Genomic DNA, 17,825 nt, shown 5'->3' with positions numbered 1-17,825 from the left:
CTTTTGAACCCCCTCCAGCTTGATAATATCCTTCCTATAACAGGGCGACCAGAACTGGACACATTATTCCAGACGAGGCCTCACCAATGTCCTGTATAACCTCAACATAACATTCTAACTCCTATACTCAAAGGACTGAGCAATGAAGGCAAGCATGCCAAACATCTTTATAACCCTCCTGTCTATATGTGATGAAAATTTTAAAGAATTATGTACTTGCGCTCCTAGGGCCCTCTGTTCTACAACACTACCCAAGATACTACCATTAATCATATAAGTCCTACCCTTGTTGTTGTTCCAAAATGCAAAACCTTGTATTTATCCAGATTGAACTCCATCTGCCATTTTTCAGCCCACTGACCCATTTGATCAAGATTCCTTGTAATCTTAGAATATCTTCTTCACTGTCTACAATGTCACCAATTTTGGTGTCATCTGCAAACTTACTATCCATGCTTTCTATATTCTCATCCAAATCATTTATATAAATGACAACAAAAGAGGACCCAGAACAGATCCCTGTGGAACACCGCTGGTCACAGGCCTCCAGTCGGAAAAGCAATCCTCTATTGTTACTCTCTGTCTCCTGCCATTAAGCCAATTGTGTATCCAATTGACAAGCTCACCTTGAATCCCATGTGACCGAGGCAAGGAATAGCTCCAACAACAGAGAAAGTCTAAAGTTTTAGCAAAGATTTGTAGCTTGTGTTGTGGGTGAAGTTGTTGACTTGCTCACCGAGCTGGCTTGTTTTCGTTCAGATGTTTTGTCACCATGCCAGGTAACATCATCAGTGAGGCCTTTGATTAAGTGATGTTATTCTACTCTGCTTGGACTTTATACTGGCTGGTCCAATATGGTGAGTAGTATCATTTCCGGTTTTGATCTATATGGGTTTGTATATGGGGTCCAATTCTATATGTTCTACACTTGTAATGCAATTAACAAACATATAGAATTGGACCCCATATACAAACCCATGCAGATCAAAACCGGAAATGACACCACTCACTGTAATGGACCAGACAGTATAAATTCCAAGTGGACTAGAACAACATCGCTTCATAGGATGCCTCACTGACGATGTTACCTAGCATGGTGACGAAACGTCTGAATGAAAACAAGCCAGCTTGGCAAGCAAGTCAATAACCTCACAGAGAGAGTCTAGAATATCACCTTGATGTTCAAATGCATTACGTTATCAAATCTCCCACAATCAACATCCTGAGAGTCACCATTAACCAGAACCTTAACTGAATCAGTTATATAAATAATGCAACAGAAGATAAGAAGCTGAACTCCGTAATGAATCACTCACTGTTTGACCCACAAGTCAAATCATTGGGCATAATTGACGAATTTGATTGAATAATATCCATTTCGCTGGTGAATGCAATAGCAACAATATCAGGAAACTCAAACTTAACTGGAAGAACCACACACTGGTTTGGCATTTCGTTCACTACCTGAACAATTTACTCCCTCCACTACTTGAACACTATTACTGCAGAGGTGCTAGGATAACTCACCAATATTTATTTGATCTCCAACACTTTGTAAGGAGAGGGTAGCAGGCACTTGGGGACCTCATTATGATAATTGACACAGTTCTTCTGAAGTCTGGGTCACATTATGAATCTTATAGTATATGTGAATTTTATTACCCCACACCAGACTCACTAGTTTTGTGTGCTGGCTTGGGCTTTTCCAAAGCCCTAAAAACCTGCCTCAGTGGCAAGTTTGTGACCACTCGGGAAGGCCTACTGAGGAATCAGGAATATTCTGACAGGCAAATGTTAAAGGCTTTGTAAAATTTATATGTCACTATTATATACTATATTGTAATATAAATTATTGTAACAGCTGTTATTCTGATTTATCATTTCATTCTGTCCTGAAAATTTAAGTTGACCATTACATTGACCAGTATTATCTACATAATGTGAGGTGTTCCAGGCCAGACCTCCAAATTTGTTTCCAGTTCTGGATAAGACACTCAAATTTTGTTATCATCTGGTTAAGTATGGCTTAGATTTTTATTACAGTAGATGAAATTTGAAGTTTGAATATTGAGAGAATAAAACCACAAGATAGTTTTGAACAGCTGAGTTTTTACAATTTAAAAGTTATCAATGCCAACATTCTTATACTCTAATATCCCAAAATAACAAGAGGCAAACATGAATTAACAAGCATTCCAAGTCATGTTTATTCAATGTGCAAATACATTTTTTCTCACAAGAACATAAGAGCAGGATTAGATCATCTGGCCTCTTAAGCTTATTCCACCATTTAATAAGATCGTGGGTGATTTGACTGTAGTTGAAAACAAGCTGAATGACTTTGACAGTAAGGTATATCTTATCAGCAACGTGATTTTGATATTGCAATATCAAGTCCACCTACAGCGCCAGGTGAATTTCCAGCCATACTGTCTGGATGATTAACCAAAGGGAAAAATGTTGAGATTTTCAGCCATGTAATTAGAATTGCAACCTTCATGCCCATGTCTTAGAAATAACATCCCTAATCAATGTCATCACAAGTTACAGAATAACTAACTTTAAATAGAGTGACAGCAAATGTGTTCAAAATATGAATTATAAAGGATAAAAAGCCTACTGTTTTTAACATACTTTTGGAAGTAAGCCTGTAAAACATAGATACATAATTAGGCCATTTGGTCCATCGAGTCTGCTTGGACATTCAAGCATGGTTGATATGTTTCTCAACCCCATTCTCCTGCCTTCTCGTTGTAATACTCAATCCCATTGCTAATGAGAAACTTATCTATCTCTCTTAAATTCACTCCTTGACTTGGCCTCCACAGCCTTCTGTGAAAAACAGTTACATTGAACAACCACCCTTTCATTGAAGAAATTCTACCTCATCTCAGTTCTGAAGAATCCCTTCACACTGAGGCTGTGCCCTCGGTCCTAGTCTCTCCTATTATTGGAGACATCTTCTCCATGTCCACTCTACCCAGGCTTCTCAGTAGAAGTAGAATTAGAATTAGGTTTATTGTCACCTATACTCAAATACAAAGTATAAGAGTACAGTGAAATGTGTACAATGTTGCCAAACATGGCACCATTTTAGCACCTGCATATTGAAGTGCCCCATGATTATTATAATAGTACCTTTCTTAAATGTCTTTCCTTTCTCCCAATTTATTTTCTTCCTCACATCCTAATGACTGCTAGGAGACTTGATCAGAACTCCCATTAGGGTCTTTTTGCCATTGTAGTTCCTCAACTCTACCCACACAGACACTATACTTACTGATGCTACATCACTTCTTGCTATCAATGTAATTTCATTTCTTATTAACAAAGCAACTCCACCTCCTTCTGCCCATCTGTCTGTCCTTTCGATAGGATGTGTATCCTTGGATATTTAATTCCCAGTCTTGATCACCTTACAGCCATATCTCTGTGATACTCATAACATTGTACCTACCAACTTCAATCTGTGCTTCAAGCTCATTTATCTTGTGCATTTACATACAACATCTTCAGTCCTGTGTTGACTGTCTCCCTTCTCATAGTTGTCCCTTTATCTGCTGTACCTGAAGTTAGATTCATGACCCTTTCCATACACTCTGTCCTATTAACTGTTCAGAAAACTTTAATAACCTCTGCTGAACCCTCCCCCAGCTTTAACATCTACCATAATTTTCCATGCAACTAACCCCAGCCCCCCAACAGCACACCACTCCACCCCCCACCCCACCCCACCCAACCACCACTATTTCATTTAAAGCCCTAATCACAGCCTTAGGCAATTCGCCAGGCCTCTCATCCCAGCACGATTCAAGTAGAGCCCATCCCATCAGAACGGCTCCCTCTGTCCCTAATGTCCCATGAATTCGAACCTGGTTCTCCCACACCAATCTCTGAGCCATGCATTTACCTCTTTAAGCTTGTTGACCCCGTGCCAATTTGCTCGTGGCTCAAGCAATAATCCAGAGATTACTATCTTTTTGGTTCTGCTTTCTAATTTAGCTCGTAGCTGCTCATATTGCCTCAGCAGAACCCCTTTCCTCTTTCTACCTTTATTGTTGGTACCTACGTGGACCACAACAACTGGATCTTTCCCCTCCCACTCCAAGTTCCTCTGCAGCCCAGATGAGATATCCTGAACCTGGGCACAAGGCAGACAACACAGCCCTTGGGACTCTCGATCCTGGCCACAGGCAGCAGTGTCTATTCCCTTTGCTATACTATCCCCGATTACCACTATCTCCTTGCTGATAGTCACGTCCTCCTGTCTCTAACCACTGACCCAATTTCAGGTAGTTAATCTAAGAGGTGTGACCACCTCCTGAAACACAGATCCCGGTAACTCTCCCCCTCTCTGATGTGTTGCAGTGTGTGAAGCTCAGATTCCAGCTCATCAATTCCGAGCCAGAGTTCCTCAAACATGCAACACTTGCTATAGATGTGGCCATTATAAACCACAATGGGGTCTACCAGCTCCCACATTGTGCAGTTACATGACATGCCTGGCCCAGTATCTCTATGTCAATTACTTAATTAATTTGGCTTTTAAAAATTTCATACTGGTCTTTTAGTTTGTAGTCTGTAAATATTTCCCCTATTTACCTTCAGTCTGAATGTAACCTATAATAGGAAGTCAAATTAGTAGCTATCACCAGCCAATGACTTACAGCTTCTCTGTGATGTCAGTCTTTTCTGCTGGGCCCCTGAACTTAGGCTTCAATTTATCCTGTTTAAAAAAAATCTTACAATGAGACAAAAAAAGCTAAATCAATTTCTCCCCTGCGCTGAATTCCTGTGCAGCCTCCAAATTCCCCAAACTACGTACTCACTTAGGCCATGTCTCACTCTGGATGTGATCTCTCCTTCCTGACTGTGTGAAGTGTACTGATAAAAGCAGTTAATTGCTCACAATAGTTAGCTAATCTCTTTAATCATATAAATTATTTAACAGGTTAGAACGAACATTTTCAAAGAAACCTTAGTTATAGAAAGGATACATTTGAAATTGTGAGTATTCACTGGAAAACAGCTTGATGGTACAACACGGTTAATTGGTACCTGTAATTTAAAGGAAAACAAGTGGCATCTCAAAAATCAGTCAGGACATTGGATTTAGTGATAATCAACAATTAGAAAAATGCTTCAAGTTTTCCTCACTACATGAGACTTTCATATCTCTAATTTAAAATAAACAACAGAGGCTAAATCTGAGGGGATAACAGAGTGTGGAGCTGGAGGAACACAGCAGGCCAGGCAGCATCAAAGGAGCAGGAAAGCTGACGTTTTGGGTTGGGACCCTTCTTCAGAAATGTCCCGACCCAAAACGTCAGCTTTCCTGCTCCTCTGATGCTGCCTGGCCTGCTGTGTTCCTCCAGCTCCACACTCTGTTATCTCTGACTCCAGCATTGGAAGTTCTTACTATCTCTAAATCTGAGGGGATCTGCTACTACTTTGGTGGGAATCCATTATAACACCCATAAACTTGGAAAAGAGATTTTGAAGGTCTTGGCCATCAGACACTATTTTCAGGTGACACTAGAAAGCCTTTCAAGGCCTTCTAGATGGACAGAAAGTCAGATCTTCAGTTGGGTTGTGGACTGTTATTTGTTAGTACACCTGATCACTAGAAAGTAAAGATGTCAGTGATGAACCGCATACAGAGTCTTGGTAGATTAGAAGATGTGTCATTGAAGAGTCCTCAGCATCAATTTTTAAGAGCCCTCCAATACAAGACCCAGATCCCCCATTTTCAGATGTCTGTTCAAGTTCTTCCTGAGTTTCCTAGAACTTTTTGCAGGGTAGCTGGGAGAAATACACACTGCAGCAGTACTCCCACAGCACAAATGTCTCATGTGCCTGTATTGCTCAACCTCACTCTAACTCACAAACACGGTCTCACCCTCTGCTTTTTCCCAAAGCCCTCACTATGATTTTTTTTTAACCTGAAAGCTTTTGATTTTTATTCTCCTTTTACAAAATTAATTGAACAAAGCTGCTGTGTATAAAAATACAAGAAACTCAATAAAAATATTCTGCTGTAGAAATAACTGAGCAGTACATATGCATTCCAAAAATGTTGGATACACAATCTTGACCTGCTAAGTCCAGATTCAAGTCACTGTCATAAATCTATGCAAAAATATCTAATTCAAGTTTATATTTTTGGGAGAGGCTAAGCCCAACAAGTAAAAAAAAAAAATACGTGTATAAAGCTTTAAAAGATAGCATGTAGTTCAGTACAGGTATTTAATCTTTAATTAATTGATACTTTTATTTTGTTTAAATTGGTGGTTGGTATTTTTCTTTTGTCAGTTCAAGTGTTTTGTCAGGTGAAATTCACGACACTCTTTCCAACATAACTCGAATCAAATTCTTTCTCACAATCTTCCACTCTTCACTTCATTAACTACACAACAGGGTCCTAGATGCCTTTCTTAGGGAACTGCACATACCTAGCACATAGGAAGATGGTCGTGGTTGATGAAGGCCAATCACCTCAGCTCCAAGACATGTCTGCAGGAGTTCCCCAGTGTAGTGTCCTAGGCCCAATCATCTCCAGCTGCTTCATCAATGACCTTCCCTCCATCATAAGGTTAGGAGTGGGGATGATTGCACAATGTTCAGCACCATTCATGACTCCTCAGATACTGAAGCAATCCATGTTCAAATGCAACAAGATGTGGTCAACATCCAAGCTTGGGCTGACATGTAGCAAGTAACATGTAGGCCACCCAAATGCCAGGCTATGATCATCACCAGTAACAGACAAACTAACCACTGCCCCTTGCCACTCAATGATGTTAGCATCACCGGAAGACCCACTATCAACATCCTGGGTGTTAGAATTGACCAGAAACTCAAATGGATTCACCACATACACACAGGGGTCACAAGAGCAGGTCAGAGGCTAGGAATACTGCAGTGAGTAACTCACCTCTTGACTGCCCAAAACATGCCCACCATCTACAAGGTACATCAGGAGTGTGATGGAATACTCCCCACTTGCCTGGATGGACTCAGCACCAACAACACTCAAGAAGCTTGACACCATATAGGACAAAGCAGCCCCACTTGATTAGCACTACATCCACAAGCAATGACTCCCTCCACCACTGATGCTCAGTAGCAGCAGTGTGTACTATCTACAAGTTGCACTGAAGAAATTCACCAAAGATCCTCAGACAGCTCCTTCCAAACTCATGACCACCTCCACCTAGAAAGACAAGGACAGCAGATACATGAGAACACCACCGCCTTCAAGTGTCTCTCCAAGTGACTCACCATCCTGATTTGGAAATATATTGTTGTTCCTTCAGTGTCATTGGGTCAAAATCCTGGAATTCCCTCCCTGATAGCATTGTGGGTCAACCCACAGCAGGTGGATTGCAGCAGTTCAAGAAGGCAGATCACTACTACCTTTTCAAGGGCAACTAGGAACGGCAATTAATGCTGACCAGCTAACGATGCACACATCCCACAAATGAATAAAAAAATGCACAGTTGTAAATGCTTAAGTGCTCACTACTGTTAGGACCTTTTTGGCATTCACACCAGTGGAATCAAAGTTAAAGCCCAGATGTTCACCACTTCAAATGCGACAGGCCAGAAACAGCCGCTCACACTGTGGTCCTTGGGCATTATGTCCAAGGGTGGCATGGTGGCTCAGTGGTTAACATTGCTGCCTCACAGCACCAGGGACCTGGGTTCAATTCCACCCTTCAGTGACAGTGTGGAGTTTGCACATTCTCCCTGTGTCTGCGTGGGTACCCCCTGGGTTTCTTTCCACTGACCTAAGATGTGCAGATTAGGTGGACTGGCCATAAGAAATTCAGGGTTACAGTGATAGGGTGGGGGTATGGGTGGGGGTGGGCGGGTCTGGGTCAGATGCTCTTTGGACGGTTGGTGTGGACTCGTTGGACTGAATGGCCTGCTTCCACATAGGGATTCTATGATTCTATTACATAGCCCAGAGGCAAGGAAAGTTCATGCCCAGCTTTGCAGGGGTCATGGATCTGGAGGTGATGGGGTTGGTGTTTGTATTCTGAATTCTTCTTTCCTACGTTGTTGGACAAAGAAATCAAAATTTATCTACCTTCATCTTTAAAATATTCAATGACGCCATCTCCACTGCATTTGAAGTTGAGAGGTTCAAAGTCACAGAAACTTCAGAGAAAAAAAAAATTCCCTCAATTTTGTCCTAAAGATCTGGAGTCACTCTTTACAGTAAATATCCATTCCACATTCACATTATTAAGACAATTCAGGGTCTCATAAATTCATATCAAATTACCCCTTAGTCTTCTGAACTCCAATGAAAACAACCTAGTCTGTCCAATCTTTCCTCATATGACAACCCGCTCATTCCAGGTATTAACCTGATAAACACAATGTGACAGCTGTGAAGCACGGTCTTCCAGTGTTAGTAATGAAATGTGTTTGTGAAATGAAAACTTCAGATGTTGTTTTGAGCACCTTTTTCTGTTTACAGTTGCTTAGCTGACATGACAAGGAGGCAATTACTGAGCACAATATCATGGTTGTGATTGCTTGGGGCCATAATTCTTCATGTACATTCTTTGACAGTGAACGACCTGCTAATGAAGGGCAAATTGAAGCCAAATGGGTGGCTTTACTGAATCAATGGAAGCATAACTCCTGCAACTGCCCTTAACAGAGCTTCAAATTCTAAATGTGTTATGCTGCCTTCACAGAAAGGAAGACTAAGTTATTCGATCCAGTTCGCATGCTGTCACAGCCACTTTGTGCAGTTATTCTGCAGTTGAATTTCAATCGACATGGCCAGTGTATAATTTTGTTTCAATGCCAGTGACTTGCAGGCTCTGCCTATGAGGCATGAATTTCCTTTATTCTTCATGTTCCCTTTTGTTTTACTATCCCTGTAGCTCTGTGACATTTCAGTCTCCGTCCTTTTCAATTCAGAGTCTTTATATAAATATTAATGTAACCACTTTATCTCTAATGTCCATGACGTAGGAAATTCGCGTGCCCTTATGGGCTCTATTCGCTCTGCACGAAGAGGCTGGAGTTACCATGACCTGTTTGAATTTCTATTCCGGAGCTCTTAGTCCCCTCTGATTCACTATGAGATACCATCCTAATACTTCCAATTGCCACCTACCATTAACACTTTTCCTTCAGTGAGACAATACAATGAAGCCCATCCAACTTCCCAGAACTCCATGGAGTTCCCCAGCAAGCTCCTGAATATTATTGCTGAAACTCCCAGCAGTGACCACATCCCAGCCCCTAGACTGATTTGGCAGGGCAGCACCAACTGACCACAGCCCAGCTGCAATAGTAATGTCACTGCAGCACCCTGACAGACCTACCTGTGATCTCCAGACTGCTTACACTTGACCTGCAAGACTAACTGTGGTCCGATCCTCACACAGATCCCTTGACTTTGGGAGACCAGGTAACTGGCCTCCAGGCTGAAATCAAATTCGCCCTAAATTGACTGTGACACTGTCCCCCTTCACCCCTTTAATGATTGCTCCTCTTTGATTTACATACATGGCCATTTACCTGATGCATATGCAATATGTTTGCTGCTGTATATCTGATGTTGCTGTAACTCATCAACTTTACTGACTGCTCAGTGCTCCTACCATAACAGGCTGTGCTATGTAGGAACAACACTAGCCTCACAGAGGTTGCCAACCATAAGTCAGTGCTGAAGTCACTCAGTGTGCATTTAGAAAGCAATAAGCAGTATACAGAGGTTGACACTCTTTCAGTCAGTGAATGGGAAAAAGTGAGCTAAGAGCCAGAGATACATCCTGGGCAGATGCAGGAAATGCCTGTATGTTCTTGCTCATAAACCACCTGGCAGAAGCATGCAAGTCATAGGTGTCTCTGAGCTCCAAAGCCAAGTCCCAAAGGGCTGACTGGTGTGCGAATTGGTTGACAGCAGACATGGCAAAGTAGTGGGATTGGTGGTTTGCTGATGCTGACTTGCGTGGGTAAAGGGTTGAGGAGGAGGGTGAACATGAAAGGTCATATATGAAGAAATAGTTGGATGATAGTTGAGTCGAGCATTTAGCAAGCTGCAGCTACAGCTAGCAATTCTGATTAAGATGTCAGGAATTTCCACAGTTGGGTTTCTTCGGGAAGGAGAGAAGGACTGGAAGCTACTTGGAAACAAGGCAAATTGGGTCTCTGAAGAAATGCAGATTTATGGAAATAAGATACTTGCCACTGAATGGTAAGATTCTGAACTCGTCATTTAAGGCTTGAGGGGCCTATTGCAACAATCTTTTTTGATGTCAAGATTCTGATATTTTCATTGTCTCTGTATTTTGCTATTATTGTCATCATTGCTCATGCCACATCAGGGAGGGGGATATTCCACCCATTACTACAGATATTAGATGCTTCAGTTACTTAAGAAAACAAAAGGCTGAAGACATAGGCTGAGTTTTCAATGAAAACCAAAAGAACTGCGGATGCTGTAAATCAGGAACAAAAACAGAAGTTGCTGCAAGCTCAGCAAGTCTGGCAGCATCTGTGAAGGAAAAAACACAGTTAACGTTTCAAGGGTCACCGGACCCAAAACGTTAACTCTGTTTTTCCCTTCACAGATGCTGCCAGACTTGCCGAGTTTTTCCAGCAACTTTGTTTTTGTTCCTGAGTTTTCAATGAAATGTGTATCTTAGAACAGAATTTAACACTTCCATAGGTGAATTTAAAATGCTATGCAGGCACTGTTTAAATTTGATTGCCAAATGTAAAATCATTTGAAGTGATCTTTGAACACCAAAAATGAGTATAAATGGCTTTTGTGTTAAATGCATTTCATAGGGATAGCAGTGATGAGGCGCTATCTTTAACAATTTCAACTATGTCTGCCACATGACACCATAATGATCTAAAAGATATTTTCTTCTGAAACAATTGAGCAAATTATGAGTTATATAATATTCACAGAAAGAAAATGTAACATGTTTGTAATTGTCAACAATTAAGATATTTGTAGTGGTTACCATTTTAATAGCTTTCTTGTGGTCTCCTTTTGCTTTTGGACTCTTCTTCTCCTTGTATACAGTGTCTGTTCAGAAAGAAAAGGGATCAACATTTAAAAATTAGGAAGTCTCTCAGAGATGCAAACACATATAGAACGATGCTCCCCCTATCTAATGACTCAGGCTAACAAATATCTGTGACCAGAATTGGTACTTGCACTTTCTTAGTCTTTAAATGATTTCACTGTCATGAACACTCCATTTGAAATTCATGAAACTGCCCTTTTAAGAAAACTAGTGCCAACAGCAACAGCACAAGATTTCTACTTCCTTCAATAAAATAAGGCTATTCTTTCACTATGGCAATGGGTTAAATTGGATAGTCCTGAAAGGTGCTGCAATGATTGCTAAATGAGAGTAAATCATGCATTGTTGACTAAAATGCAGGCAGCTTGCCATCTTTGTGTTGCCTGCTAATTGGAATGATTGCTATGCACAGCTGTTGCCACCTGCACTGTCTATTGGCTGCAGGCATCAGCAGGAATGATCCAAAACTGCAACTTCACAGTAATTCTTAGATTTACTTTGTGCTGATTGAAGCTAACCTGCGCCTCTTGGAGGGAAGTGCATTCTGGCTGGTCCATGTGCTAGCAGTCGTGAAAAAAACTAATTCCGTTTTGAGTTGGGGGAAATGGTGGAAAGTGCACAATGTTGGGGGTGCAGGTGGGAAATGCAGGTTCTAAGACGTTTGGAAGTTTTGATGGAAAGAATCAAGAAGGAATGTTCTCTAGATATGACAACAAGAGGCAATGGGAGTAAGGAGTAGAAAATGATTCCTCGTTTTCAGGCATTTTAACCTCAATTTCAATTTACCACACTGTCTTTTTAGTTCATTGGCTTCAGATCCTTCTTTAATCTCCCCAGTCCACCTCTCAATCACTGCCTTTCAGATATGTCAATGGGTATGGGCTGTGAAATAAAAATCAAAAGGGGCTGGACTTGGGTGCCAATTTTTTAAAATCTGGGCTTTTATTGCATCAAAATCGGCTATGATATCAGCTAAGTTGTGTGTGGCCTCACTTCTTAAACTCCCATATCTTTCTCTACTCTTTTAAGACCATCAAAATCCACTCTCTGATCAAACAGTTGGTTACCTCTCCTAATTGCTCCATCTTCAGTTTAGCTATTACTCTTTGGAGGTTGCTTAGCTCATTTGGCTGGATGGCTGGTTTGTGACGCAAAGTGATGCCAACAGCGTGGGTTCAAATCCTGCACCAGCTGCTATTACCAAGAAGCCTTACCTTCTTTATTACCTTCTTCTTAACCTCTCCCCTCACCTGACCACAGTAAACCACCGCCAGCCATCTCTCTCTAACATAGGAGCAGCTCTATGGTCTGGTAAGACTATAGCAACTTTACCTTTACTCTCTTCACACACGTCATTCTGTTTGGAAGATTTTTCTATCTTATGGATACAAGTTGATTTTTTGTTATCTGAACAACTTCAAATTGATAAACCTATCATTTCATTCTTTACCCAACACGTCTCTGTGTAGGCGATTGTAAAGCAACTGCAATGAAAAATCTCTTGACACTGAGGTGATTGCATCCTCCTGCAAAGCACTCAAAACTTCCAAAGGCAGTTCCAACAATAGTTTGTCAGCCAAGAGAATTACAAATTCTCCTAAATCTTGAGAATGGCCTGCAAAAAAATTGATAAAGTATAACTAAATTAGCTGCATAATGATTTCATTGTTTAAAAATAATCAATATTTTTAATGCTACATTTATTTTTCTCATTTTTCGTTTGGAACTGAGAGTTGGAGTTGAGAATTGAACTTTAAACAGCAGCTTGTTTCAAAAAAAAAAGAGAACAAAAGACTGATGTTTGGTCACAAAAACAGAAATTGCTGGAAAAACTCAGCAAGTCTGGCAGCATCTGTGGAGAGAAAGCAGTGTAAATGTTTCAGGTCCAGTGACCCTTCTGATGAACAGTTCTGAGGAAGAGTCACTGGACTCAAAATGTTAATTTTGCTTTCTCTCCACAGATGCTGCCAGACCTGCTGTGTTTCTCCAGTGATTTCTGTTTTTGTCCCTGATTTCTAGCATCCACAGCTCTTTGCTTTATTGATGTTGGAAACTGGCCTGAAAAAAAATTGCAGATTAATTACTGCTGTCAGAACACTGTTGAAGATACACCACCAAGATATTGTTATCCCCAGGAACTGGCAGCTGGTTGGAAGTTGAATTGGAGAATCAAGGGAGGACTGCTGCTGGCCAGCCAACCACAGAGGATGTTGAAGAAGAAAAAAAGAAAACAAACAGTGAACTAATGCTGACTGGGGTTTTGGACAGGAAGCAATTTTTGCTTTAGAAGTTGCTGTAGTGGGAAACTGTTTCTTGGTTATGCTCACTGTAATTATTTTTCAATTATTGACTTGCTGAAAGTTCTGAGAGGTCTGCTGAAGTTGTTTGCATTGACTGGTGATTTTGGGGTTCAAGCAAGACATACAGTCCTATCTGCTTGTAATACCACCCATCATTAAAGGGCTTCAAGAAGGTCTGATATTCATGGTTGAAACAGTTATCGAACTGGCAAATTATATTTCTTTTATTTAAAAAAAAATCCCTTAATTGTATCTGTCAGTGAGTGAGTGAAGATTTATATTCAAAGAAGATTGGGTTAGATTGTCAATATTAATTAGCTTCCCTGTTGTTCACTGGCATCTACTAAAGTTACATTATTAACCATAAATTATTAATTTTTGTTTAAGTTATAATGCCCAAGATCTATTATTTGTACAGTGTGGTAAGGAATAATTGAGCAATTTTGAAGGTCATTGGATGTTTTAGTTTCACTGTTAATTTATAAATCCAGTGAAAGTGAGGCTGATTTGCTTAGGCTTGCTATCCCTGTGTCATAAGACTGTGCAATTAAGAAATTATCTGAGTGAGAAAAAAAATCATGTAAAAGGTTTTATAAGCAGAAGCGCACACACATTTGTATAAGCAACCCTTTGCATATAACACATATATTTTGCTGTTTAATGGAATTGAACCACCTAAATGTTTAACTGATATTCTCATAAGAGGCACTCTTGATGTCTGCTACGTCTTCAGATGGGAAGATGGAAGGTAAATCTATGTTAATTAGCTTATGCATTGAAGAATCAATGAGTTAGGAAGTGTCAAAGAGATGAATAGTAGTTTCTGCTGCATATGGAATAGGGTAAGAATGAGAGTCGTTAATGTAATGGAGGTGGAAGTCATTTTTTGATTCCGGAGAAAGTATGGATTAGCAAAATAAAAAACAATAAAAAAAACCAAGGATGTTGGAAATCAGAAACAAAAACAGAAATCGCTGGAAAATCTCAGCAGGACTGGCAGCATCTGTGGAGCGAAATCGGAGTTAATATTTTGGGGCAGAGACCCTTCTTCAGAACTCAAGACATGGTGCTGTAAACAACCTGGCCTAGCCTAGCACCTTCAGTGTCTGTGCCGCACTCTGTTCAATAATATCTTGAGGTCAAGGGCAGTCATTCTCTGCTTACAACTGGAATTCAAATCTTTGACCCATGTTTGAAATGTGGACAGGTCAAAGGATGAAGTCAGTGATGACAGCATGTAATTTATGGTGGATTTAAGATACAGGCTTCCTAAGTTTCTAAGGGAAAATACCATAAGATCATTAGGCCATAGGAAATAGGAACAGGATAAGCTGTTCGACTCCTTGAGCCTGTTCCACCATTCAACAGGATCATGGCTGATCCCAAACTCCTCACATTCACTTTCCTGCCTTTTTCCATAAACCTTGATTCCCCCTATTGATCAAGAACCTAGCTATCTTTTTCAGCTTTAAATGTACACAAGGGCTCAATCAGAATGGTAGGAGAGGTAGACAGGTAACGCAGGATTCTCCTGTGACTATCCCCATCTCAAACATGTAAGGCATTTTGGGTATTGTGGTGGGGTTGGCCTCTCGTTAGAATTGACAGCCAGGTTTCTGTTACTGTGACTGACTCTATTGTAATGAGGGATATATCAGGTTCCAAGTGATAGATCATAATAGGGGACTCTCTAGTGTCTGGGGCACAGACAGATGTTTCTGTGGCTGTCACCGAGACATCAGGATGGTGTGTTGCCTCCCTGGTGCCAGGGTCAATGATGCCTCAGAGAGGGTGCACAATATTCTCAAAGGGGAGAGGGACCAGCCGGAGGTCGTTATGCACGTTGGCACCAATGACATAGATAGGCAAAGGGATGAGGTTCTGCAGAGAGAATATAGGAAACTAGGCAAGAAGTTAACAAGTAGGTTCTCAAGAGTAGTAATATCTGGATTACTCCCAGTGTCATGTGCTACTGAGAGTAGGAATAGGAGGATAGAGCAGATGATGCATAGTTGAGGTGGTGGTGCAGGGGGCAAGGATTCACATTTTTTGACTAGAGTGATCTCTTCATGGGTAGAAATTGCCTGTATAAGAGGAATGGCTTCCACCTGAATTGGAAGGGAACTAATATATTTGCAGGTTAATTTGTGAGTGCTGCTTCGGAGGCTTTCAGCAAGTATGGGTGGCAGCAGTGGGGCAGTGGGGGTGGGGGAAGGGGGTGCTGTGGGGAATGGTGTGATGGTGGTGGTGTGTGTTGGTGTGAATCAAATCAATAGGCAAAAAACAGAAAAGGCTAAGGCTGGTACAGTAGATAAGGGGAGCAAATCTAATGGTCAAGGCAGACAAGAGCTTGGCAGAGAATGGGGTAAGACTGATAGATTAAATTGCATTTATTTCAATGCAAGAGGCCTGACAAGTAAGGCAGATGAACTTAGGGCGTAGATGGGAACATGACTCTCGGGTATTATAGCTATTCCAGAAACATGGTTCAGCGAAGGACAGGACTGGGAGCTTAATGTTCCGGGATATAAATGCTATTGGAAGGATAGAAAGGGAGGCAAGACAGAAGGGCTCTCTTTGTTAGGGAGAACATTATGGCTGTACTTAGGGAGGATCTTCCTGGGAGAATGTCCAGGGAAGTTATATGGGTGGAACTTTAAAATAAGAAAATAATGATCACCTTGTTGAAATCGTATTATAGGCCCCCCCAATTGTCAGTGGGAAATTGAGAAACAAAGTTATAAGGAGACCTCTGATACCTGTAAGAAAAATCGGGTTGTAATGGTAGGGGATCTTAACTTTCCAAACGTAGACTGGGACTGTTATAGTGTTAAGGGCTTGGATGAGGAGGAATTTATTAAATGTGTACAAGAAAATTTTCTTAATCAATATGTGGATGTACCAACTAGAGAAGGAGCAAAACTTGACCTTATCTTGGGAAATAAGAAAGGACAAGTGACTGAGATGTCAGTGGGGTTGCACTTTGGGCCAAGTGATCATAATTCTACTGGTTTTAAAATACTGATGGAAAAGGATAGAACCGATCTAAAAATTAAAGTTCTAAATTGGAGTAGGCCAATTTTGACAGTATTAGACAGGACCTTTCAAAAGTTGATTGGGAAAGGCTATTTGCAGATAAAGGGACAGTTTGGAAGTGGGAAAATGAGATAATGAGAGTTCAGAGACAGTATGTTCCTGCAAATGTGAAGGGCAAGAAAGGCTGGTAGGTAGAGGGAATGCTGAATGATTAAAGAAGTTGAGGCTCGGGTCAAGAAAAAGGAGGGGTATATCAGGAATAGACAGCTGGGATTGAGTGAATCCTGAGAAGAGTGCAAGGGCAGTAGGAGTATACTTAAGAGGGAAACCAGGAGGGCAAAAAAGGGACATGAGATAGCTTTGGCAAATATAGTTAAGGAGAATCCAAAGTGATTCTATAAATACATTAAAGGCACACAGGTGATGGAAAAACCAAATTATGGTGGAGCTATAAATGTACATAATCCAAGATTAATCTCTTTAAAGCTTGTTAGTGAAATCCTTTCCTAGTTAATTGCCACATACCTGGAGTTGACTTTTCACCCACTGATTTGTCCTCTTTCCTTTTGGGTTTTGATTTTGCTGAATCCGTGCCTGCTACTGGGGAAGACTGTTGACTAAAACCATTTAAGATGAAAACATTCATTCAAAAGGTATCCATGTCCCATATATGCCAGAAATATAGCCTATATTTACTGGTTTCAGAGTAGCTTTATTAAACTATTTATTTGACCATTTGCTGCTCAGTTATCATTTTGTGATCAAGTCTCAACCACTGAACATTTGAGATATTAAGCATGTACTCTGAGATTATCCACATAGTGGTTTCAGCCCAGATCATAGATTAAAAATAAATATAAACTGGAACAATTTCTTCCCTAAATGAACTTTGAGTGACTATCTATTTTTGGGTTTTCTGCTAGATATTACTCAGTGTATGGAACTTAATGCTGACCCCCATGTTGGGTATCGTGGTGCTCATGTGTTTAATCAGACCGGAGGATGGGGTTGGAGACCCAGCCTTTTGGTCAGTTATAAGCAAAATTCCTGTCTTATTTATAACAAAAGGCAGATTGACAGGATCAGAGAAAAGACAGAATGAAAGAAACAGATAGAGAAAGGAAGAAGAGCTGCTTTGAGGCAGAGTCGGAAGCAAATATTAAAGTTTGACATCAATTCAGCGACCTGTGGTGTTCCTCCCTCAAAACACTTTTGCTTGAGGTGGGATAAACAGGTTAGTGGCTATCAGCCTGGTAATGGGAGTATCCAGTTAGAGTAACTAGTTATCCATTAAGCAGCATACACAAACACTGTGAAGTCTTGCCACAGCACTGGGCCTGGTGTAAGACTTCATAACATTTCTATATGCTGCTTAATCAACATCTAATTGACCCCATCAAATTGTCTAAAGAAGAGTCAT

The 17,825-nt window shown here is 40.7% G+C and overlaps 1 protein-coding gene across 1 annotated transcript in view; it reads right to left on the bottom strand.

Annotated features, from left to right (window-relative positions):
* Window positions 1-17,825, bottom strand: part of LOC109932541 (cilia- and flagella-associated protein 46) — a 205,298-nt gene that overhangs the window by 20,674 nt on the left and 166,799 nt on the right. Inside the window, exons 47-50 of the mRNA XM_048609174.1 lie at window positions 16,931-17,022; window positions 12,520-12,684; window positions 11,004-11,068; window positions 4,998-5,058 (exon numbers count right to left, since the gene is read on the bottom strand). Of these exons, the coding sequence (XP_048465131.1) occupies window positions 4,998-5,058; window positions 11,004-11,068; window positions 12,520-12,684; window positions 16,931-17,022 (383 nt within the window). The remainder of the gene's footprint in view (window positions 1-4,997; window positions 5,059-11,003; window positions 11,069-12,519; window positions 12,685-16,930; window positions 17,023-17,825) is intronic.

Source organism: Rhincodon typus, chromosome 20, assembly GCF_021869965.1.
Source record: "Rhincodon typus isolate 14 chromosome 20, sRhiTyp1.1, whole genome shotgun sequence".
NCBI classification, from domain to species: Eukaryota; Metazoa; Chordata; class Chondrichthyes; order Orectolobiformes; family Rhincodontidae; genus Rhincodon; species Rhincodon typus.
The sequence above is the reverse complement of the archived record's forward strand: the minus strand, read 5'-3'. Positions and strand labels throughout refer to the sequence as shown.